The sequence below is a fragment of the Meles meles genome, chromosome 11 (assembly GCF_922984935.1).
Source record: "Meles meles chromosome 11, mMelMel3.1 paternal haplotype, whole genome shotgun sequence".
Taxonomy (NCBI): Eukaryota; Metazoa; Chordata; class Mammalia; order Carnivora; family Mustelidae; genus Meles; species Meles meles.
In genome coordinates, this window is record NC_060076.1 from 36,846,212 (window position 1) to 36,872,230 (window position 26,019).

The 26,019-nt window shown below is 39.9% G+C and overlaps 1 protein-coding gene across 1 annotated transcript in view; it reads right to left on the reverse strand.

The window, feature by feature from the left end:
• The window catches only part of LOC123952567 (phospholipid-transporting ATPase FetA-like), a 111,574-nt gene that overhangs the window by 51,763 nt on the left and 33,792 nt on the right, over positions 1 to 26,019 (reverse strand). Inside the window, exons 3-11 of the mRNA XM_046021836.1 lie at positions 23,378 to 23,436; positions 18,259 to 18,372; positions 16,934 to 17,032; positions 15,288 to 15,349; positions 10,247 to 10,319; positions 9,595 to 9,665; positions 5,263 to 5,345; positions 3,961 to 4,119; positions 1,221 to 1,309 (exon numbers count right to left, since the gene is read on the reverse strand). Of these exons, the coding sequence (XP_045877792.1) occupies positions 1,221 to 1,309; positions 3,961 to 4,119; positions 5,263 to 5,345; positions 9,595 to 9,665; positions 10,247 to 10,319; positions 15,288 to 15,349; positions 16,934 to 17,032; positions 18,259 to 18,372; positions 23,378 to 23,436 (809 nt within the window). The remainder of the gene's footprint in view (positions 1 to 1,220; positions 1,310 to 3,960; positions 4,120 to 5,262; positions 5,346 to 9,594; positions 9,666 to 10,246; positions 10,320 to 15,287; positions 15,350 to 16,933; positions 17,033 to 18,258; positions 18,373 to 23,377; positions 23,437 to 26,019) is intronic.

The window sequence follows — 26,019 nt, forward strand, 5'->3', positions numbered from 1 at the left end:
CAAGTATTGTCACTGACCTTCAGATAGGTAAGTAAGTAGGTGAACCTTCCTGGGCATATGGGGGACATCTTGTTTTGAAAATAAGCCTAGGCTAAATGACCTTAGTACCTAATAATACATGTTCCTAATACTGTCAGAGGCATTTTTACCTATGTCATCTTCCTGAATTCTCAGATGCGATTGTCTTCCTCAACAAGAAACCAAGAAATGTCATTTTGTTTCAATTGCTGAAAGCTATGCAGACAGTAGTAGAAAGAAAAAGAGTAGATACAAGCTTCTGGTCTCAAAGCTGAATGAACTTTCCTAGTTTTCTAAAACCCCATTTACTAAATCCAGAGGATTTAGGGGGAAAAAACCAGTGATATTTCCCATAATTAATAAGGGAGAAGAGGCAGTTTATAATTCAGATATTAATGAGAGATATACAGAAAGAAAAGACATTTTTGAATTTTCAGTCTAAGCAATAGAGTAAAAATAAAAACGAAAAGTCATTGAATTAAGTATAGGCACCACTGAAACTGCTGTTATGCAAACAAGTCTATGTCTGATAAGAATGAAGGTAACCTGTATAGGATAGCACAGAAATAAATCTTCAATTTAAGCTTCTGTTACCAAAGCTATCAAAGCTGTCTGTTGAGTGCTTTTCAAATTTCATTTATTTTCAAATTTTCAAAATTCATTAGCAGCAGAATCTCTATTTTCCAACTGAAATCTTATAGAACACATAAATATCAAGCTGCTCTTCTTGAAGTGGAATATCAGGATGAGGGGGCCAGAACAAAACTCACTTGATCTTTTCAATCTTCCCTAGGACAGACCTTAGACTCCTCTAAGGAAACAGTTTGAAAATCATCCAGTGTTCAGTAAGGTATTCTATTAGTCTAAGTAAAGTTTTCTTAAAGTACTCATGACTAAGACAGGCTATGAGGAGATAAAAATGTGTCAGTGTCTAAAGCAGGGTCCTTGATCCATCCCAGTATCACTAATCAGAGCACGAAATCTTAAACAAATTGTGACTGTCGTCTACAACAGAGGTGTAAACTAGAGAGAGACTCCCTCGTCAACCAGCTCTGTTCTTTCCTGCTTCTGGCATTAGGAAATAGCATACCAAAAACTGAGTTTTTCAAACAACTAAAGCCAGTGGGAAATGCCAGCTACTGCCATGGAAGGAAGGAAAGCATGTCTATTTGTAAAGAAGCAAAAAAATGTCTTTAACTTACCCAAAGCACAAGGACATTCAAGAGATGGTCCATGTGTGTCCGCTTAAAGGTAGACTTTCCACAGTTCTGCATTAATTTGGTGTCTGGTCCTAAGTGAAACAGGGAGACCAGCTCTTAGAATCATTGAATATACTCAGAGGATTGAAAATGGATTGAAATATACATTTATGATCATCTAATCAAACCTCTTACCAATGCCAGGGGATAATATAGGTCTGGATAAAGCATTGTAGTTGGTGCCAATAACTAAAAAAATGCACGTTTTGTTTCTAAGGATAATCCCAACTATTTCTGCAAAGCACATCAATGTTGACGCCTTTTTTTGCAGCACCTTAGGCAGTCTAATCTTCCGTAGATGGGTTAAGTCAGAATAGGATCCCCAGGTTTCTTTTTTTTTTTAAGTTTTAATTTTAATTCCAATAACTTAACAAGCAGTGTTACATTAATTTCGGGTGTACAATACAGTAATTCAACACCAGGAGCCACAAACTTATCATCATCGTCGTCTGGTTTATTTAGCTTAGAAAAGAGATTTTTTGATAAGGAGCTCTCTACCTTCTTTTGATGAAACCCTCTACTGGGCCAGGCTCTATTGCAAGTTTCTAATTGGGAAAGGAAGAACAGAAAAGGCAATGGCAGTGATTTCTTCTGAGGTGGAAGCTGGGGCTTTTCTGGGGCTGAGAAAGACTGTATTTCCTCACAATAGGCAGATGGTAAGTAGAAGTAAAGAGTTTTTAGTGGCCAATGGGACTAGAGTTGGGTATTACTGACCAGAAATGGTCATTAGTGCAGTATGGCTGCACATAAAATGTAAGAGGTTTAGAAGAAAGTATAAGCAGCAATTTCTCTGCTTTTTACCACCTGATTGTTATTCTTACATGTACTCCAATGAAGGAATTTCATTAATGTTTATAGATGAGGGAGTTGGAACTTCCCTAATAATGTGGGCAGACACTGAGAATACTGGGCATAAGCTAAGGCATTTCATGAAGGGCCTGAAGTCATGAGAAGTTTGTCTCAGAGCCTGGAAGCTACAAGGGACAGGATCTCTTCCAAGGGTCCTTAGAAAGAATGACCCTACCTCATGTTTCAAGAAGGATGTGGAGATCACGGTAGAACCTGGGAATCATGTAGCAGGCTCTGCACTGAATACTTCAAGATATTCTTTTTTTTTCTTTTTTAAAAAGATTTTATTTATTTGATAGAGAGAGAGAAATCACAAGTAGGCAGAGAAGCAGGCAGAGGGAGAGGGAGAAGCAGGCCCCCCGCTGAACAGAGAGCCCGATGTGGGGCTCAATCCCAGGACCCCGAGATCATGACCTGAGCCAAAGGTAGAGGCCCAACCCACTGAGCCACCCAGGTGCCCTTCAAGATGTTCTTTTTTTTTTTTTTTTAAGATTTTATTTATTTATTTGACAGCAAGAGAGAGAGATCACAAGTAGGCAGAGAGGCAGGCAGATTGAGAGAGAGAGGGAAGCAGGCTCCCCGCCAAGCAGAGAGCCTGATGTGGGACTCGATCCCAGGACCCTGAGATCATGACCTGAGCCGAAGGCAGCGGCTTAACCCACTGAGCCACCCAGGCGCCCACCCTTCAAGATGTTCTTAAGTGGTATCAGTTCTCCTTTGCCCTGAGTTTCCCAAAGCTCCAAGAGACTTTTCACTAACATTTAAACCAAGAATCAATTTTTGGTTTGCACTAAATTTGTGCTGGATGGCAACCTCACTGCCATTGCTTTAGAGAGAAACCCTTTGCTGAAAAAATGAGCTTTTTCTGAATGGCGATGTGTAGAAGTAGCTGCTGAAGTACAGTGAAGAAAATAAGTGTACTTCAAATCTTTTGAGTTTGGGGTTAGTCAGCCTAGAAGCTGTCACTATAACTCAAGAACTAATGAAAAAAGTTCCACCAAGGCCTCCCTAGACTCTCAAGCTTCTCTCCAGGGTTTGGATCTCATTATTTTCCGTAAAAGTGAGACAACTAAGATCCCTCTGTCTAAGGGTGAATTCTTTAGAAGGGGAGCTATGAGTTGAATATTCACCGTGGTAAATCTTTCTTGATGCTTTCTTCAGTGTTCCCCATCCTTTTACTATGGTTGTCATCAATGCCCATTGTCACCAAAGCCCATCATCCCTAAGGGCACAGGGTGGCGCAGAAGCTTCCTCCATCTTCCCAAACACATTATAACCCACCAAAAACCTTCACCAGGTATAAGGGATTATGGTTCTAAATGACATCTGAGGAGGGGCCACTGCTAATAATTCACATGTGCCTTTTCTGTGGCTTGAATCCTCACATTTTGTATTCTTCTCCATAGTGAGCACTATGTGTATTCTCTCCTGGGAGTAATCCACATATATACACTCTCCTTTCATATGTTCCCCTCTCACATGGTAATTCCATGTGTACTCTTTCTTTATGTTAACCTTTTCCTGTGTCCAGATATGATTAGAAAGACTCATAAGAACACAAAGACTTTCTTTAAAAAGGCAGAGCTGATAATGTTGGCAGCTCATTTCTTGGGGTGAGGGGGGTGTCTTTTCTTTTTTTTTTTCTAAGAAGAAAGGCTTTTAAATCTTCCATCCACTCATCTACCCATTTATCTACCTCCCTTTCTGTCTGTCTCAAAGCCATGGTGTATGTACATGAGTTCCATATTTACATCCTGGAAACTGAGTGCTCATAAATTGATCATGAAGGAGTATAGCAGGTTGGGGGTCTGACTGTGACTCTTAGGAGACGTACCAGTGTAAATCACTAAGCCATAGCACCAATCTGTATTCCTGATGATGCAGCCTCGGAGTAGCAGCTTGTCATGGTCCAGGGTGTAGTTTTTTCCCTTAAAAGTCAGTATTCCTGTGAATTTGTCCAACTTGTTATTGGGAGACTCACACCTCACTTTTCCTGAAGAAAAATGAAGGAGTAAGAGTCCAGACTCTGTAATCTTAGGCCTTTCCTAATAGCAGGCTTAACAGAAAAGAGAAAAGAATACCCCTCTTTCAAAATACATACACATCTTTTTCCTATACTCTTTCAGCTGCTGCCCACTTCTCACCAGCTTCCTTTAGAAAGGCAGACAAAGATTTCTGGGCACTAAAGAAGAGTAATTCTGTATGTGACATGGGTCATCCAGAGAGAGAAAAACCCACGTGATAACTTATCATCATCAGTACTGACAGATCATATGATTTCCGAATCTGAAGAAATTAAAAACTACTTAAAGCAAATCTAGTATTTTTTTTCAAAGTGGAAATAATTTTTTTCCTGATTACTAAAGTAATATATGTCTTTTTTTTTTAAGATTTTATTTATTTATTGGACAGAGAGAGATCACAGGTAGGCAGAGAGGCAGGCAGAGAGAGTGAGAGGGAAGCAGGCTCCCTGCCGAGCAGAGAGCCCGATGCGGGACTCGATCCCAGGACCCTGAGATCATGACCTGAGCCGAAGGCAGCGGCTTAAACCACTGAGCCACCCAGGCGCCCTAATATATGTCTTTTGTAAATACACATGCAATACTAAGGAGGAGAAAGGAGAAAGTAAAATTGCCTGGAGATAAGTGCTACTAATCTTTTGAAGTACATCCTTCCAAGTTTTCTATAGATGTACTTGTAAACATATATGCTTCCAAAAACAAGCTTATGCTATTTATTTATTTATTTATTTAAGATTTTATTTATTTATTTGACAGACAGAGATCACAAATAGGCAGAGAGGCAGGCAGAAAGAGAGAGGAGGAAGCAGGCTCCCTGCTGAGCAGCGAGCCAGATGTGGGGCTCAATCCCAGGACCCTGAGATCATGACTGAAGGCAGAGGCTTTAACCCACTGAGCCACCCAGGCACCCCAACAAGCTTATGTTATATACGCTACGCAGAGTTAACTCTAATAGTTTTTTTTTCAGTTAATGATATGTTCTGAATATTTTTTCCATGTAAAAAATATCCTGTATTGTTCTTAGTAAGTTATGAAGTTAGTTAAGTTACCATACTTTATTTAACCAGTCCTCTACTGATAAACATGTGGGGGGGCAAAACTACTTCCTAACTCACCATCAAAAGCAGACAGGAGCCCCAGGTTATCTTCCAAGTTACTGGTAACTGAGATGGACTGCTTCACTTTCAGGTTGGTTTCACTAAAGCAAATGGCACAGAGTCACCAGAGCACAGGACACATGTACAACAGCAGCAGGGGTCCAGGTTCTCCCACTTCGTCATGGGATTTTAGAATATAGATACTGCCAGTAAAGCTTGGGCTACAGGTTTGAGCTGTAAGAGTCACAACTACTGCTCTCTCTCAAGGTCAGTATTGAGGTAGATGCCTCCACAAGGAGCCAAGTGCTAGCCCACTCAGACCCCTCTCCCTGCTCTCATTCCCTGCAACACACCACCTCTACTTCAACCAACCCATGAAATCTTGCTGGTCAGGTGCTCTTGATCAAGCTGAAGAGACATCACAAAACAACCTGAAGATGGCACCTGCTCCCTTCAAGAAGGAGGAGCAGGTCTTGGTAAGACTGCTGCACACACTTCCAAGTAAACATACCTCTTTTCATAAATAGTTATAGGACACATGAAGGAATCCCAGGTAACCATTTGTTGATACAGGAATGCATAGAGACAGAAACAAAAATGGAAGCCACATTTCAAAAAGCTTGTGGGCATCAAGAGGAATAGTTGTAAGAATGCAATCGATAGAAAACCCTATAGGACAAGCTCTCTGAAGATGGCCTCTTTCTTCCTAAGACCTTAGCTTTTTTTTTTTTTTTTTTTCCCTTTTTATTTATTTATTTTTTTCAGCGTAACAGTATTCATTCTTTTTGCACAACACCCAGTGCTCCATGCAAAACGTGCCCTCCCCATCACCCACCACCTGTTCCCCCAACCTCCCACCCCTGACCCTTCAAAACCCTCAGGTTGTTTTTCAGAGTCCATAGTCTCTTATGGTTCGCCTCCCCTCCCCAATGTCCATAGCCCGCTCCCCCTCTCCCAATCCCACCTCCCCCCAGCAACCCCCAGTTTGTTTTGTGAGATTAAGAGTCATTTATGGTTTGTCTCCCTCCCAAGACCTTAGCTTTTGCATGCTAATTAATCTCTACCTTAAATCCTTTATAGAACATGGTATTTTATCAGTAAATAATTGCCTCCATGCTCATCCTCCCCACCCCCTTAACTCCCACTGGAAACTTCGGAACTCTCAAAAAAAATTCTGAAATTTTACAGTTCTTTTTTTTTTTTAATTTTTTTTAATTTATTTATTTTTATTTGCTTATTTACAGCATAACAGTGTTCATTGTTTTGGCATCACACCCAGTGCTCCATGCAGTACGTGCCCTCCCTATTACCCACCACCTGGTTCCTCAACCTCCCACCCCACCCCACCCCCTCCTGCTGCCCCTTCATAACCCTCTGGTTGTTTTTCAGAGTCCATAGTCTCTCATGGTTCATCTCCCCTTCCAGTTTCCCTCAACTCCCTCTCCTCTCCATCTCCCCATGTCCTCCATGTTATTTGTTATGCTCCACAAATAAGTGAGACCATATGATACTTGACTCTCTCTGCTTGACTTATTTCGCTCAGCATAATTTCTTCCAGTCCTGTCCATGTTGCTACAAAAGTTGGGTATTCGTCCTTTCTGATGGAGGCATAATACTCCATTGTGTATATGGACCACATCTTCCTTATCCATTCATCCGTTGAAGGGCATCTTGGTTCTTTCCACAGTTTGGCGACCGTAGCCATTGCTGCAATAAACATTGGGGTACAGATGGCCCTTCTTTTCACTACATCTGTATCTTTGGGGTAAATACCCAGCAGTGCAATTGCAGGGTCATAGGGAAGCTCTATTTTTAATTTCTTCAGGAATCTCCACACTGTTCTCCAAAGTGGCTGCACTAACTTGCATTCCCACCAACAGTGTAAGAGGGTTCCCCTTTCTCCACATCCTCTCCAGCACACGTTGTTTCCTGTCTTGCTAATTTTGGCCATTCTAACTGGTGTTAGGTGGTATCTCAATGTTGTTTTAATTTGAATCTCCCTGATGGCTAGTGATGATGAACATTTTTTCATGTGTCTGATAGCCATTTGTATGTCTTTGTTGGAGAAGTGTCTGTTCATATCTTCTGCCCATTTTTTGATATGATTATCTGTTTTGTGTGTGTTGAGTTTGAGAAGTTCTTTATAGATCCTGGATATCAACCTTTTGTCTGTACTGTCATTTACAAATATCTTCTCCCATTCCGTGGGTTGCCTCTTTGTTTTGTTGACTGTTTCCTTTGCTGCGCAGAAGCTTTTGATCTTGATGAAGTCCCAAAAGTTCATTTTTGCTTTTGTTTCCTTGGCCTTTGGAGACTTATCTTGAAAGAAGTTGCTGTGGCTGATATCGAAGAGGTTACTGCCTATGTTCTCCTCTAGGATTCTGATAGATTCCTGTCTCACGTTGAGGTCTTTTATCCATTTCGAGTTTATCTTTGTGTACGGTGTAAGAGAATGGTCGAGTTTCATTCTTCTACATATCGCTGTCCAGTTTTCCCAGCACCATTTATTGAAGAGACTGTCTTTTTTCCATTGAATATTTTTTCCTGTTTTGTCAAAGATTATTTGACCATAGAGTTGAGGGTCCATATCTGGGCTCTCCACTCTGTTCCACTGGTCTATGTGTCTGTTTTTATGCCAGTACCACGCTGTCTTGGTGATCACAGCTTTGTAGTAAAGCTTGAAATCGGGTAACGTGATGCCACCAGTTTTGTTTTTGTTTTTCAACATTTCCTTAGCAATTCGGGGTCTCTTCTGACTCCATACAAATTTTAGGATTATTTGCTCCAGCTCTTTGAAAAATATCGGTGGAATTTTGATCGGAATGGCATTAAAAGTATAGATTGCTCTAGGCAGTATAGACATTTTAACAATGTTTATTCTTCCAATCCAAGAGCATGGAACAGTCTTCCATCTTTTTGTGTCTTCTTCAATTTCTTTCATGAGTGTTCTGTAGTTCCTCGAGTACAGGTCCTTTACTTCTTTGGTTAGGTTTATGCTCAGGTATCTTATGGTTCTTGGTGCTATAGTAAATGGAATCGATTCTCTAATTTCCCTTTCTGTATTTTCATTGTTAGTGTATAAGAAAGCCACTGATTTCTGTACATTGACTTTGTATCCTGCCACGTTACTGGATTGCTGTATGAGTTCTAGTAGTTTGGGGGTGGAGTCTTTGGGGTTTTCCATATAAAGAATCACGTCATCTGCGAAGAGAGAGAGTTTGACTTCTTCCTTGCCAATTTGGATACCTTTTATTTCTCTTTGTTGTCTGATTGCCGTTGCTAGAACTTCTAATACTATGTTGAACAAGAGTGGTGAGAGTGGGCATCCTTGTCGTGTTCCTGATCTCAACGGGAAGGCTGCAAGCTTTTTCCCATTGAGGATGATATTTGCTGTGGGTCTTTCATAGATAGATTTTATGAAGTTCAGGAATGTTCCCTCTATCCCTATACTTTGAAGCGTTTTCATCAGGAACGGATGCTGGATTTTGTCAAATGCTTTTTCTGCATCAATTGAGAGGACCATGTGGTTCTTCTCTCTTCTCTTATTGATGTGTTCTATCACACTGATTGATTTGCGAATGTTGAACCAACCTTGCAACCCAGGGATGAATCCCACCTGGTCATGGTGGATAATCTTTTTAATGTGCTGCTGGATCCTGTTTGCTAGGATCTTGTTGAGAATCTTTGCATCCATATTCATCAGTGATATTGGTCTGAAATTCTCCTTTTTGGTAGGGTCTTTGCCTGGTTTGGGGATCAGGGTAATGCTGGCTTCATAAAAAGAGTCTGGAAGTTTTCCTTCTGCTTCAATTTTTTGGAACAGCTTCAGGAGAATTGGTGTTATTTAATATTTTATTTATTTGACAGAGAGAAATCACAATTAGGCAGAGAGGCAGGCAGAGAGAGAGGAGGAAGCAGGCTCCCTGCGGAGCAGAGAGCCCGATGCGGGGCTCGATCCCAGGACCCTGGGATCATGACCCGAGCCGAAGGCAGAGGCTTTAACCCACTGAGCCACCCAGGTGCCCCGAAATTTTACAGTTCTATTCACCTCTTTCCTATCACTCAGCATTACTGAATATAGCCAGAGTGTCTTCAGTTTAGAGATGGAGAATATAGAATTTATTTGTTCAGATTCTGCACCCAGTGGATGCTTGATTATTGCTGTTAAGAGCTCAGTCTTAGACTTGAGGTCCCAAGGGCCTGACCTCCTCTTTTCACTTATCTGGATATTTCTAGCATCTTTGGCACTTCCATCTGAGAATAAAATTCATTCTCTGCATCATACTCTCCCTCAGTGACATATTAAGGGGGCTCAATTGTCTTAAATGACTATCAGGAAGGAACACTTACCCATCCAGTTCTGCTGTTTCTATATACGTCAGACCATAGGGCTCACTGCTAGAGAGTAATAGCGCATCAGCCTGTAGCCAGAAAAGTCAGAGAAGGTAAGGAAAGCATGAAGGCAGTCTTTAATATTACAGTGTGACAAAAGCAATTACCTCATGAACAGATATTCATCCTAAAAATTTTATAGATACTTGGTTTGTTCTCTTTGTCTAGGACCCACAGCTGCTACCACACACAGCCCTTCCTGAAACGAGTCATTCTTTATCTGTAGCTATGGTGAGAGACAGACAAAAACAAGCTTCTTTTTTTTTTTTAAAGATTTTATTTATTTATTTGACACAGAGAGATCACAAGTAGGCAGAGAGGCAGGCAGAGAGAGAGGAGGAAGCAGGCTCCCCGCGGAGCAGAGAGCCCGACGCGGGGCTCGATCCCAGGACCCCGAGACCACGACCCGAGCCGAAGGCAGCGGCCCAATCCACTGAGCCACCCAGGCGCCCCCAAAAACAAGCTTCTTACCACAGGAGCTGTTAATCTCTGGATGCAAAGTGAGGCAGACAGAGGTCACCAAAAGCAGTGGCTGCAGCAGTGCTAAAAGGGTTCCTTTGTACTCACTCAAGTAAAAAAAGAAAAAGCCACAGCCCAAAGAGGTACTCACCGTGACAGGTTGATTATTTTTTAGTTTTATTATATCTCCCACTTGAATATTCATCCATTTGTCTTCCTTTATCCTGTAAGAAAATGAGCCCTGAATGCCTGCTCTGAGAATTTCCCCTCAGCCCTGCTTTGACAATCAAGAAAAGAAAGAAAAAAGAGAAAGAAAAAAGCTGAGATGAAGTCAAGACTTACAGGAGAACCAAACTGGTTTGTGACAAATCCTTGCTATAATCAAGAATGGGGCCCATTTCTCTTGACTTCAGGTTATAAAGATTTTCTAAAACTCTATAAAGGCACATGTAGTCATATGCACACATAATTATTCTTTTACTAGAAGGAATATGCATATTATAAATATGCATATATGCATATGGTAAAAAATAGTTCAACTAATAAAGAATATATAAAAGGAAAAACTCTCCTCTCTCCCCTGATTTTAATTCTGCTTTTCAAGGTAGCAACTGTAATTTTTTATATTCCTTCTAGAAAATATCAATCCAGTAATACAACACATACATTTAAAAGTTACACACTAGATACATAATTTGCTACACTTTGCATTTTTTATGTAATAACATGTCTTGCAGAGCACTTATAGAAGATGTGCCTCACTCTTTTTTTTGGCTCACTATTTTTGATAAAAATGTATTCTATCATACAGCTGTACCAATTTTATTTACTTATGTTAAAATTGGATTGTTTTATTTTTTATTGTTTTTAAAGATTTTATTTATTTATTTGACACACAGAGAGAGAAATCACAAGTAGGCAGATAGGCAGGCAGAGAGAGAGGGGGAGCAGGCTCTCTGCTGAGCAGAGAGACCGACGCGGGACTCGATCCCAGGACGCTGAGATCATGACCTTAGTCGAAGGCAGAGGCTTAACCCACTGAGCCACACAAGAGCCCTATTTTTTTTTTAATTTTTAAAGATTTTATTTATTTATTTGACAGAGAGAGATAGCAGGAGAGGGAACACAAGCAGAGGGAATGGGAGAGGGACAAGCAGGCCTCCCACTGAGCAGGGAGCCTGATGTGGACCCTGGGATCATGACCTGAGCTGAAGACAGCAGCTTAACAACTGAGCCACCCAGGCGCCCCTGGATTACTTTTTTTTAAAAGTTCAAGTTAGTTAACATATTGTGTATTATTAGTTTCAGGGTAGAGTTTAGTGATTGATCAGTTGCATATAATGCTCAGGGCTCATTATATCAAGTTCCCTTAAAATTGGATTACTTTTAACCCCTCAAATCCTTGCTTCCTATAAAAGGCAGATGGCAGTAGGAGCAGCTTCTACAGTAGTAACTGGCTCTCTCCCTTTCTCTTTTTTGTATCTCAATTTCCCTAAATGCATAGAGGCTCTAAATCTTTCTGAGAAAGAACTAAGCAAGATAGCCACAGTGCCATGAGCATCTTGGAAATATGAGCTCTTTGCAAAAATTCTGTTATGCTAAGCACCCAAAGATGTGGCAAAGAGAAGGCATACCTGGATGCCATTGCTTGTTTCACCTTCAAATGAAGCCTTGTTATCTGTAGGCATGACATACATCACAACTTTGCCAGACACACAAAGACATGGGTTTTCTCAGAATGCCTTTTCTGGGAAGATAGCTTCTTTAAGAAGGGTCAAATTTCTTTTATCCAAAAAAAAAAAAAATAAATAAAATAAAAATCTTTTATGTAAATGCACTCTTTCTTTTAGACAATTTTCTTCCAATTCCTGGGTTATATTTCTTTAAATCTTTTTACAAATTAAATTTTCTCTGCATGTTATTATTTTTTTTTTAAGATTTTATTTATTTATTTGACAGAGAGATCACAAGTAGGCAGAGAGGCAAGCAGAGAGAGAGAGAGAGGGAAGCAAGCTCCCTGCTGAGCAGAGAGCCCGATGCGGGACTCGATCCCAGGACCCCGAGATCATGACCTGAGCCGAAGGCAGCGGCTTAACTCACTGAGCCACCCAGGTGCCCTGCATGTTATTATTTTTAACAAGATTATTTATTTATTTTTGTGGGGGAAGGGCAGAGGGAGAGGGAGAGAAAATCTTAGGCACTCTCATAACCCTGAGATCGTGAACAGAGCCAAAACCAAGAGCTGGAGGCCCAGCCAACTTCACCACCCCTCTCTGCATGTTACAACACAAATGTAAGACTTTGTTGTAAAACCACTATTTATACATCCTCCTTCCCTTGGTTTCAAGTGTCATCTTTATGCAGATAAAATCCAATACCTTTACTTATTTTGTTACTAATTTTTGAATCTGCTTTATAGTTTTGTAAGGGAGTAGCTACAAGACTTGCAGAAAAACAACTGAATAACTGTTTTGCTTTGTTTTGATGCCACATTCACTTTTGCTAGTTCTCTAGCATTCTGTCTGCCAAGATTTTCACCAGTAAAATGTGGCAAGTAGGGCTACACCATTTAGGCTTCTCCAAAAGATTTAACAGCTTATATTTTATTACATAGGAGCTTCAAACTATTACCATTTTTTTTTCCTGGACATTGTAACAATCATGTGTCCCAAATTTAGGAGAGGGAAAGATACTACCTTCCGGTTTAAAATATTAAATCCTGTTATGCCATTAGAATACTTTCCGGGCATTACATTCTAACTTTTAGTTTAGAAAACACAATCCAAGAGCTAGAGAAGGCAGTGGTTTGACTCCAGAGGAGACCACTCACATTATAGTCTCTCTTTTTTTTTTTTTTTGTGAATGGTACTTCCTGGAGTTCTGTGACATACTGGTACCGTTTCTACTACCAACATTTAGAAATGCTAGATATGCTAAGGCAAACATTCTTTCAAAGGTAAGGCTATGCTTACCACAAAGTAAGGAACCAGGAGAAACAAAACAAGGATCTCAAATCCAGAACAGTCAGCATGTTCTGAAGCTGTTCTTGCTCTGCGTGAAGGAAGGAATTGCCAATCTTAATAATTAGTGACTTGAATTTTAATTTAGCCCACTGAGGGACAGGACATGAAGCCTTAGGATTTTGAGAGGCAATGACTTGGAACTAAGAACCCCTCATAAAGCCAGGACTCTGAAAGGGCAACACCTTTAGGGAAAGAGTAGTCTAAAAAAAAAATCAACCCACTGGCAAGAAAGTTTGTTTATCTTACTCTGGAGGGTTGAGTGTCAGACAATAGAGAACTCCCCCTTAAGAACGTATAACCTAATGAGGTATGGGATTCAAATTTATAACTCCTCAAATTGGTCTCAGTAGGTGATATCCTTGAGTTATATGGCAGAAGCAAACACACAACCCTCAAAAGGGATACAACCTCAACTCAGAGGATTTAGAATTCTTATAAAGAAAATTCCACTAATGATGTGCTTGTAACCAAAATTATTGAGAAATGAAAATGGCAGAAATCACAACTTGCAAAACAGACAAATTTTCCAATAGCAGCTCTACTCAAAACTATGTATTCTAGAAAAAGAAAGCCACTTTCTGGAATACAGACTGCTTCAACAACCAGCTTCACTGAGTGTTCAATTGAACACTGGCTTATAAAGTCTAACCAGGGCCCTACTTGTGACCTCCTACCCTAAAACCACTCTATGACAGATTCTTTTTAGTCTTTCTTTTAGTCTTTTTTTTTCTTTTTAAGATTTTATTTATTTATTTGACACAGAGAGAGACAGGAAGAAAGGGAACACAAGCAGGGGAAGTGGGAGAGGGCGAAGCAGGCTTCCTGCTGAGCAGGGAGTCCAATGCGGGGTTGGATCCCAGGACCTAGGAGATCACGACCTAGTGATCTCCTAGGAGTGGAAGTGGAAGGCATACACTTAACAACTGAGCCACCCAGGTGGCCCTCCAACAGTCTTTCAAAACCCAAGTGCTCAAACTACTTGAGGAGTTCATTTAACTAAATCTGTTTGGTCAATAATTGCCTAGCCCTGAAAATTTCTAAGACACTGAGTTTTGTCTTTTCTTTTCTTTTTCTTTTTATTTCCTTTCTTCCTTTCTTTTAAATTTTCTTTTTAATCACAACTGACTTTTCTGGTGGTGTCTTATGAGAGGCTTCAACAGACCAAAACACTTGAGTTATATAATCCACCAGGAATAAGAATGAGCTGTAACAATAAATAACAGGATTTGATGCCCAAGAACTTCACATAGAATTATGTGATTAAAACTACAGCTCCTGGGGGTTCTGTAAGGCCACTGTGAACAAAGACTGGACTTCAATTTTGAAATTCTTCATGTTTGTGCTTATTTACAATCATGTTACTGCACACACTGGTCATTTTTTCCCGTTTTACAATCTCTATTTGTTGAATTCTTCCCATTCCTAAGGCCTAGCACAGACATTAGCTCTTCCAGAAAGTCTTCCTTGATTCCTTTAACCAGTTATGATTCCTCATTTTTATTAATTCTTATAATAACTTTTTGTATCTTTTATGATAGTCTCCATATTTTATGTAGTAATTATGTCTGCCTCCCTATATTCCTGACAAAGTAAATTGCTTAAATTTTGTAGGACATCATCAAATATAAACACAGACTCATTGACAACACTTCAGACAGTTATCACCAAACACCACAGCAATAGGGTCAACACCAATACTTTCTTTATTTTTATTTTTATTTTTTTTAGCCAATACTTTCTTTAGATTGTTAATGAAGATATGACCTGATCAAAGGTTATATAGCATAGTGGCCAATAAGCCATGCCAGAATCTAATGATGTTCTAAAGACACATATCTCCATGCTGACAACTACATTAATAATAATCACTTGTATGTCATAAATTGTTAATTACCTTAATATATATTATTTCATTTTCATTTTTGCAACATCCTCCAAGGTACAGAATATTATCTTCCTTTATAGATAAGAAATATGAGGCCCAGAGAGATCTGAGTTCACACAGCAAATTCAGTGTATGCTAGAACTAGAAACAAATTCTTATGTTCAACCTTAGGTTCTTTTCACTGTTCTGAATTACCTTTCCAAAGTACCCAACACCATCAAGCTTTAGCAAAGACAACCCTTCCCCAGAACTGAGCTACCTAAACTGGCTTCCCTATGACTTACCTGCCATTCATCACCACCAGAACAGAACGGTTGTTGACGTGATTGTCATTTTGGTGCCTTTTCTAAAATTACACAAGAAAATGTTCAGGAAATAGGCAGAGAGCAAACTGCATGTAGAAGGTTAGTATTCTGAAATACTACCCGAAGTAGTACTCCTTATTTATAATTTTCCTTTACCTCCCAAGCCTTTCTATCATTAAAACCAGGGTAAGAGGTTGATTGTCTCAGAGAAGCTGGGAAAAGAGGTCAGAAAAAGAAGAGAAAAGAAAGAGAAAAAAATCTTGGCTTTAAATATCAAAAGCCAAAGCCTGGGGAATGAGAACAAACATCTTAGTTAAAGCCACAGAGGAGAGAATGAAAAATGATGGACAGGACCAGAGTCCCTGTGAACACCTTGGTAGGAGCAGGGAAAAGTTAAGAATTCTAAAGCATACCTCCAAGCAGTCAATGCACAGAAGCTTCTAAAGGAGATGCACTAAGGAAAGAGCAACAGAGGTCTTCTATTGAAAAAACAAATAGAAGTGTATGTATAGTCCTGATGCTCACACGAATCTTCTACTTCCATGTGAGATTACTCCCTGGGAAAAAGGCAGGACTATGAAGAGGACAGGGAGAATCTTGAATTTGTCAGCATGTTTATGCTAAAAAAAGTAAATTCTAACCCAGAAGTAACTGGGTTACCTTGAATTGGCAAATTTAGTTTTCAGCTCTCATTAAAAAGGTTTGGAATGGTGGGGTGGTAGTTGTGAGATATACTGAGTTTAGCTGTAGAGAAATAAAGTCACATTTTTGTACATCCGAGTTTTGACTAAAATTTCAACTACTACATGGCTAAGTACAGATTTAAAAGAGTTACAGAGTTAAAAAGCTAGAGTAACATCAAGCTCACAAACTTTGGTCTAAAAATCTATCCTGGCAAAATCAGAAGGACTCTCTTAGGGAAGCTGGAGGCAGGTCAAGAGGTCTGACTTCCCAAATCCCACTAGCAGGCTTGGTACTGGGGCTTCACTCTCACCGTTCTGTGCCAGGCCTGCTGTAAGGAGCAAAGAGGATGCCAAGCAGCTCACTGTGAGCCAGTTTCTCCCTCCAAGACCAGGAAAGGAATTGGCCTCTGTTTGTGTCCTAAGGAGTTCTAAACCCAGAGGGTTCCTAGCTGTATATACCTTACAGAAGTGAAAGTTGGAATGGGAAGTAGGGAGAGCTAGAGAGGAGAAGGGGAATGTGGAAATGGGAGGAGAAAACTAAGAAAGAACAAAGAGGGAGGAGGGGACAGAGGGAGGAAGGAAACAGGAATAAAAAAAGGGAGAAGGGGAATGGAGGAAGATGAGCACAAACTTGAAGAAAGCCAAGTGAAGGAAGAGGTGGGTTATTAAATAGGAGCTGGAAGAAAGCCTGAAAGGGGGCTAAATGGTGGCAGAGGAAGACAGAGAAAGGTCTTGCACTGCCACTTTCTGGCCACGCATAGACCACCAATCTTGAGGCTAAGGGAATTACATTTTCTTCTGGATGGATAAAGAAGCAAGGAAAGGAAACATCTCTTTCCATTCAGTGCTTCTTCCTTGCACTAGGTAATTCTGGGAAGCCTTTTTTGCCCCCCAACCCAGCTAGGTACAGTGAAGGACTAGGGTCCCAAAAAGCCACTTCACCACGTCATCGATGGCATCCTTCACTGCTGTTATGGATAGCACCACCATCAGGGGTATCACAGTTGTGTACCACGCCAAGGGGGAGATCTGGGGAATCAACTGTGAGAGGGAAAAGGAAGAAACTTGGCTCAGAAAGCTTAAAGGACAATATATTTCCTACCAGAACCACCCACTCCCAAACTCTTTCACTTCCACAGGTTCATGATAAATTCAACTATCCTAGTTGTTTTCCGCTGTTTTGGAAATATAAGTATTATAAATATATAATATAGATATAACTATTTTGTAAACATCACCAAGAAAAAAAAAAGAGGAAAAAAAAATCACCAAAAGGACAAAAGAATAGGAACAAGATGGGATTGGGAGGGAGACAAACCATAAATGACTCTTAATCTCACAAAACAAACTGGGGGTTGCTGGGGGGAGGTGGGATTGGGAGAGGGGGAGCGGGCTATGGACATTGGGGAGGGGAGGCGAACCATAAGAGACTATGGACTCTGAAAAACAACCTGAGGGTTTTGAAGGGTCAGGGGTGGGAGGTTGGGGGAACAGGTGGTGGGTGATGGGGAGGGCACGTTTTGCATGGAGCACTGGGTGTCGTGCAAAAAGAATGAATACTGTTACGCTGAAAAAAAATAAATAAATAAAAATAAATTAAAAAAAAAAAAGAATAGGAGATAGTAAGTTGCCACCTATCTGTCCCCAAATCCACTACAATAGTCTTTTTTTTTCCCCACTACAATAGTCTTGATGGGCTATTTCTCCTCTGATGATGAAGGTTCTGGTGAGAGGTAGGGGGAACTGGGAGAGAAGAGTGGACATTGGAAAACCACATTCCCTCATTTATCCCTCAACATAAGGGGAAACGAGACAATCCGTTCCTCTCTCCCAATTTGGGCCAGAACTGCCTTGCTTCTTCACCCTGTGGTGGTATGTTCTAAATCATTCTCTTTCTCAGAATTCCTGCATGTTAACTTTCTGTCAGGGAGGCTGGGAATGAATGAGAAATGGAGTTGTAGTTGTGGTCAGGGTGAAGAGTCTGTGACCTCCTATGTTCAAGCTGAACTGTGGCCATGTAGGCATGGTGAGGGAGCTCTCCTTCCTTGGGATTCAGTGACCTTGTGTCCTTCCTTTTGTAGAGACTTCTTTCATCCCACCTAATCCTGACCACAGGTACTCTATAGGATTGCCCAGACACTCCAGGCCATCCATTTGCCTGTTATTTAAAGAGACATTTCTCAGTTTAGGGAGAAGGACTGATTACGTAACCAGATCCCAGAGATAGTGATAAAATGCTCTGTGGAAAAGATCCCAAAAGTCAATACCTGTAGGAATAGCAAAATGAGGAAATACGCATTTGCAAGTCTCTGGAATTGTTCAAACAGGTTCAGGGGCAAAAAGTTAAAGACACTGTATCTTGAGGTCTTGATGGTATTGTTCTGTGAGTAAAAGAAAACAAGCACAATTAGAGCAACAAAAGACCCCACCTCCCAGTTTTAACAAAAAGCACCAAGACCACTCCTTGAAACAGAAAAAGCCTTAGTTCTTCTACCATGGGGTGAGGGGGAGGGAGGGAAGAAGTGTTTGTCTCCCACTTTTCTTGGAGACCTAGAGAATGAAAAGAAGGCAAATCTAATCAATATGGGACTTTTTTGAGGCATGGAATTCTTTGTTTATTGATGTTATTAATAATAATGATGGGGTGCCTGGGTGGCTCAGTGGGTTAAGCCTCTGCCTTCGGCTCAGGTCATGATCTTAGGGTCCTGGGATGGAGCCCCCACATCGGGCTCTCTGCTCAGCAGGGAGCCTGCTTCCCCCTCCCCCTCTGCCTGCCTCTCTGCCTACTTGTGATCTCTCTGTCAAATAAATAAATAAAATCTTAAAAAAAAGAGAAAAAAATGATAATAAAATCAACAATAAAAGCTTACATTTATTGAATAGTTACTATGTGCAAGGCACTGTTCTAAGCATTTTATATGTAGCAGCTTATTTATTCCTCACAATAACCCTATGCGGAGAGGACTGTATGATCACTTTTTGAGGATGAGGAAATTGAGGCACTGAGGTTATTTGCCAAAGATCACACAATCAGTTGCAGAGTTGGGACTGTGCTGTCCCCTGAGTCCCAGTTCACTTGCCTTCTTTTCATAGATTCAGAGATCCTTCAGTGTCCTCTTACCTCACCCACTAGTCCTTCTCAGCCCTAAATAGTAGGCAAGTCTGCCATTTGTATTAGTGCTACTCCAGAGCTCTCAAATGAAGTTTTTCTAAGCCTGGCAAATTCAGTTTGGTGTACCTTTATGCACTATTTTCAATGCTGAAGGATATCAGATGCCAAAAGCAAATTACTCTTTCAAGTTGAGCCCACTGAAGGTTCCCATACTGATCCCTGTCAGCATTGGGAAGTCACTTGCCTTTTAACTGTCCTGACAGCCTGAATAGTTTTGGTTTTACATGTGAGTTATGATTTTGCTGAGTGAAAATGGGAACTTGCTACCTCTTCAATTCTGACTTCAAGATGTTGACAGGATCATCTTAAGTTTCTACCTTTGGGTCTTTGGTCATTTGACTTAAGATGTCAGAGCTTGAATATAAGAACTCAGGAAAAGCAAAAGAATAACAATTTTAACCAAACAATTTCCTAAAAACAGGCTTCTCCCCTTCCTCCTCTATCTAGAAGGCCAAAACAAGAGAAAAAAATCCACATGCAGTCCTGGAGTATAAATATTGCTCAAGTATGAAGAATCTTGCTGGATTCCGCCTTGGGAAAGCATCAGAGACCTTCTCTTGGAAAACCAAAATCATTCAGTCCTAAGGCTAAAACTTGCCCAGGAGGGCTAGATAGGGTCTTCAGTCAAGACATGTCTTTCTATTTTCCTAAGGAAGACAAGCTAGTCATAGGGCTTAGGAGTTTAGAGATCCAAGTTACAACTAAGATTTCCTTGGTGTTTTCTCTGATTTTCTAGTTTGTAATCAATCAAACACTATAGATTTCTCAAGGCTTGCTCTTTCATAGCCCTATTCTGGGCTATACTAGTAGAGGCTGAAAAAAATTAAACAATATCTATCCCAGAGAAGCTCATAGGTCTGTCTTTTTTTTTTTTTTAAAGATTTTATTTATTTATTTGACAGAGAGACACAATGAGAGAGGAAACACAAGCAGGGGGTAGTGGGAGAGGGAGAAGCAGGCTTCCCGAAGAGCAGGGAGCCTGATGCAGGGCTCGATCCCAGCACCCCGGGATCATGACCTGAGCTGAAGGCAGAGGCTTAACGACTGAGCCACCCAGGTGCCCCCTCATAGGTCTGTCTTGAATGAAGTTCTAACTAAATGATCTCGATTAGCCATTCTAACCCTGAGAAAATGTTCTCCTAACATAGAAATAGCTTTCTTTGATCATGGAATACTCTGAATTTTTCAGTGTCTAAGTACAGAAGATTCTGAAACTTGGAACAAAAGACCTTTCCTGATCTTCAGCCTTACGGAGGTAGCAAGCCTTCACTACTGATTTTCCATTTGATTTTATAACTAATTATCATATTTCAGGTTTCTACTGACTTCGTAGCATTTCTTTAGCAAACAAAGACAAAAGCCTTCCAGATTCTTTTTTTTTTTTTTTAAGATTTTATTTATTTATTTGACAGACAGAGATCACAAGTAGGCAGAGAGGCAGACAGAGGGGGGGCGGGGAAGCAGGCTCCGCGCTGAGCAGAGAGCCTGATGCGGGGCTCGATCCCAGGACACCGGGATCATGACCTGAACTGAAGGCAGAAGCTTTAACCCACTGAGCCACCCAGGTGCCCCAGCCTTGAAGATTCTATCTCAAGACAGAAATATCAGTGTTTCTTTATTAACTTGGCAACCAGAGTGTTCTGTTCTACGTCAAACCAGAAGGATTATCTAAAGAATGTAGAACATATGTTTAACTATGACTTTCTTCAGTGTTCAGTTCTTTTTCGGCAGAGGTGACAAAATTTAAGCATGATAGAGGTGGTGGATTTTGGTTTGGGCTTTTATTTACGTAGTAAAACCTGAATGTTGGCTAAATGAGGGAATAGAGGAGAACATAAGGCCAAGACCACAATGGGAATCAGAAGTTAGAGGCTGAGAAGAAAAGGAATATGACTGGAAAAGAGTATTTTTCTCCTGGAGAAAAATCAGTAATGGGCCATGGATATGAAATGGTTGTCAAATACATAAGAAAAGGTATTTATTCAGTAAATTTATCAAATGCCATTTTATGTGCCAAATATTGTGATGCATACTCTGGATTACGGAGATAAATGAAACTTGTACTCTTTCCTCAAGAGGCAATAGTTTCTTGCAGAAAGAGAGACAGTATTATTCACAACTATGTCTAACTCCCACAAGCACCATGTAAGGTGAATTAGGCCCTTTTCACAGATGAGGAAACTCAAGAATAGAAAGGCTAAAAAAACATGCCTAAAGATGCAAAGTTAGTAAGGAGTAGAGCTGTGCTCAAACTCAGGTCTGTCTGATGTCAAAATCTAGTTTTATTGCATTATAATGTCTCTCATATATGTCTAGAAGATAGAAAGGGAGAAAGAAAATCTGCTCCCATGGCCATACCCTGAACACTGTTATTATCCAGAACCTCTCTAACTCAGAAATCATAAACTAATGTCCTACAGAGACTACAAATATGTATGGCTATATATATATTTATATACCTACAGCTATAGATAGATAGATAGATAAATAGATAGATAGATACAGCTGTACATGCACAAAATAACATGTATAAAAACATTGCTTGTAACTGTAAATGACTAGAAACAACCCAAATGTCAATTTTAAGAAATTGGTTACATAAACTATGCTAAATCTACATAAATACTATGCAGGTGAAAAAAGAAAAGAAGGAAAAAGTTATTATGAAAACATCTCCAGGATATCTGTAAAGCTTCTGAACAGTTTAAGAAAGCGGCTTTGCTTTATTTACACAAAGAAGCACTGATGAATATACAAGAAAATAAAATGAATAGTTCTCTACAGGGAGCAGCGGTGGGCAAGGATAAGTGCTGGAGTATGAATTTTAAATATATATCTCTTTACGAGTTATTAATAAGTAAGTGCAAAATGAATAACCTAATAGAAAATGGGCAAAGAGGTAATTTCCATAAAAAGAAATACAAAAGGTTAATTAACACGAAAAGATTATTGAACTCACTTGAAATTAAGAAAGGATAGATAACAAAACATCATTTTTCATTCAAGAGCCTGGCAAAGATGAAAAAGATTGATAATACCTAGTCTGGCAGCAATATGGAAAAATGAGCAGTCTCTACTGTAAGTAGAAATATAAGTAGATATAATCTTTTTAGAGGGAAGTCTGGCAATATGCATCACAATTTTTAATGTGTTTTTCCTTTGACCCAGCCAATTCACTTCTAGGAAATTTTCATAAGATATATTCACACAAGCTCAGTTGGTTAAGCGTCCAACTCTTGGTCTATGCTCAGGTCATGATCTCAGGGTCCTGAGATAGAACCCTGCCTTGGGCTTCCTGCTCAGCAGGGAGTCTGCTTCCCCTCCTCTCTCCTTCTGCCCCCTCCTCCTGCTCTTGCACTTTCTCTCTCTAAAACAAAAATGTCTTTTAAAAAAAGATATATTCACACAAATGTGACAAAATTTATGATTAATGGTGTTCATTCAGAACCCTTTATCATAGCAAAACACTGGGGAATATTTTTTTAGAGGGGACACCTGGATATGAATGGAGGCATTTTATTTTTTTAAGGTTTATTTATTTATTTTAGAGAGAGAGAATGTGTGTGTACATGAGCCAGGGGAGGGGCACAGAAAGAGGGAGAGAGAAAATCTCAAGTAGACTCTGCCCTGATGTGGAGATCAATCTCACCACCCCAAGATTATGACCTGAGCCAAAACCAAAAGTGAGACACTTAACTGACTGAGCCACTCAGGCACCCCTGAATGGACACATTTTATTTAAAATGTTCATCAATTGGAGACTGGTAAAATAAATTAAGGTATATTGAAAACAGTGAAAAACCATTCCACTGTTAGATCTGTGTATTGTCACAGATCTCCAAGTGGAAAAAAGATTGTTGAACTATGACTTCATTTGTGCAAGAAAAAACTATAGTATTTCTTTTCTAGAAGTTATATATGAAATATATATTATATTAGAAATATATTTATATAATATTGAATATTATATATGAAATATATATTCATATATATATATGAAAATCCGAGATATATTCTCTCCTGAGCCTAGGTCACCAGAATTAATTTTGGTTTCTGAGCCCTCACTATACCAGCCCTTATTGTATAGAAGCTTGAAAGAAAGTAGAACCTATGTTGTAGGATCTACATCTGCAATGAATTCCTGCCTTACTCACAAAGGGGAATATTAGAGGAGAATACTAACCCCCTGAAGTAACTAGAGGCCTGATACTCACAGGATATCCAAAGGTAGAGTTGAGTTCTCTGCTATTGGCTTGCAGATATCTCACTTGTTCTGAAAAAGAGGAGAGAAATGATGAGAAGGATAATTCTCTATGGATCAGTCTGGGATGCTGGCTGCTAGTGAAGACTTCACTAGATCTTCACACTTTCTCACTGAGGAGGATTATGTCTACAAATGGGGTTTTGTCTCTATTTGAAGAATCAAGAAATACAATAAAAATATAAAAAATAAAAAAAATTAAAAAGTGTTAAAGCGTTCTGGAGGCAACAGGACCAGAAACTTTCGAGGAGTTTTGTACCATGAATGTCTCTCAGTAATAATCCTATGTGATGTCTCCACAGACAACAGGATGGCTGTACCAACATCACTGCTAAACACAGAAACCCAGCCCTCTACAACTAGTCAATCCCAGGACCTTATTTTAAGGTATCTGAGGTTCTTTCCAAGGCAGCTTTTCCTAAACTTGCTTAATGAAATTTAAATCAATACATCATTATTAGGCAGTTATTGTACAGAGGCCAGTGTGTTTGATCTTGTGGGGGGATAAAAAGATGACTAAGACACAGTCCCTGACTTCAAGGACCTGCAGTTGGTAGTAGTGAGCCTGATAACTATAACACAAGACAAAACCATCACATCAAAACACGTAAGTGTTATGAACTATTACAAACAGTGAGTCCAAGGTACCTGGGTGGCTCATTGGTTAAGCAATTGCTTTTAGCTCAGGTCATAATCTCAGGATCCTGGGATTGACTCCCACATTGGGCTCCCCCTGCTCTGTGGGGAGCCTGCTTCTCCTCTCCCATTGCCTGGCACTCACCCTGCTTGTGCTCTCTCTGTCAAATAAATAAAATCTTAAAAAAAAAATAGTGACCCCATTATTGTGTTATGAAAATTTTTTGTGTGTATTTCTATCTTCTATTTTTATTTTTTAAAACATTTTAAAATTTAACTTAATTTAATTAACATATAATATATTATTGGTTTCAGAGGTACAGGCCTATGCTTCATCAGTTTTATATAATACCCAATGCTCATTACATCACATACCCTCCTTAATGTCCATCACCCAGTTACCCCATCTCTCCACATCCCCTCCCTTCCAGCAACCCTCAGTTTTTTTCCTATGATTAAGAGTCTCTTATAGTTTGTCTCCTTCTCTGGTTAAGTATTGCTTTCCTTTTTCCTCTCTTCCCCTATGATCCTCTGTTTTGTTTCTTAAATTCCACATACAAGTGAGATAATATGATAACTGTCTTTCTCTGATTGACTATTTCACTTGACATAATACCCTTTAGTTCCATCCACGTCATTGCAAATGGCAAGATACCACATCTTCTTTATCCACTCATCTGTCAGTGGACATCTGGACTCCTTCCATAATTTAGCTATTGTGGACACTGATGCTATAGTCATTGGGGTGCAGGTTCCCCTTCTGGTCACAATATTTATATTCTTTGGATAAATACCTAGTAGTGCAATTGCTGGATCGGAGGTTAGTTTATTTTTAACTTTTTGAGGAACCTCCATACTGTTTTCCAGAGTGGCTACACCAGCTTGCATTCCTACCAACAGTGTAAGAGGGTTCCCTTTTCTCTGCAACTTCACCAATATCCTTTGTTTCCTGAGTTGTTAATTTTAGCCACTGTGAGGTTGTATCTCATTGTGGTTTTGATTTATATTTTCCTGATGCTGACTGATTAGAGCATTTTTTCATGTGTCTATTGGCCATCTCTATGTGTTCTTTCGAGAAATATCTGCTCATCTCTTCCATCCATGTCTTTTTTTTTTATTTCTTAATGTGCTTATTATTTTTTAAAATTTCTTCCCAGTGTAACAGTATTCATTGTTTTTGTACCACACCCAGTGCTCCATGCAATACGTGCCCTCCTTAATACCCACCACCTGGCTCCCCCAAACTCCCACCCCCCCCAAAACCCTCAGGTTGTTTTTCAGAGTCCATAGTCTCTCATGGTTCACCTCCCCTTCCAATTTCCCTCAATTCCCTTCTCCTCTCCATCTCCCCATGTTATTTCTTATGCTCCACAAATAAGTGAAACCATATGATACTTGATTCTCTCTGCTTGACTTATTTCACTCAGCATAATCTCTCCCAGTCCCGTCTATGTTGCTACAAAAGTTGGGTATTCATCCTTTCTGATGGAGGCATAATACTCCATAGTGTATATGGACCACATCTTCCTTATCCATTCGTCTGTTGAAGGGCATCTTGGTTCTTTCCACAGTTTGGCGACCGTGGCCATTGCTGCTATAAACATTGGGGTACAGATGGCCCTTCTTTTCACTACATCTGTATCTTTGGGGTAAATACCCAGTAGTGCAATTGCAGGGTCATAGGGAAGCTCTAATTTTAATTTCTTGAGGAATCTCCACACTGTTCTCCAAAGTTCTTCTGCCCATTTCTTAACTGGATTTTTTTTGGGGGGGGGCTGTTGAGTTTAATAAGTTCTTTATATAGTTTAAGTATCAGCCCTTTATCTGACAAGTCATTTGCAAATATCTCTCCTATCCTACAGGCTGCCTTTAGTTTTGTTGACTGTTTTCTTTGCTGTGCAAGTTTTTTATCCTGATGAAGTTCTAATTGTTCATTTTTGCTTTTTTTGTCCTTGCCTT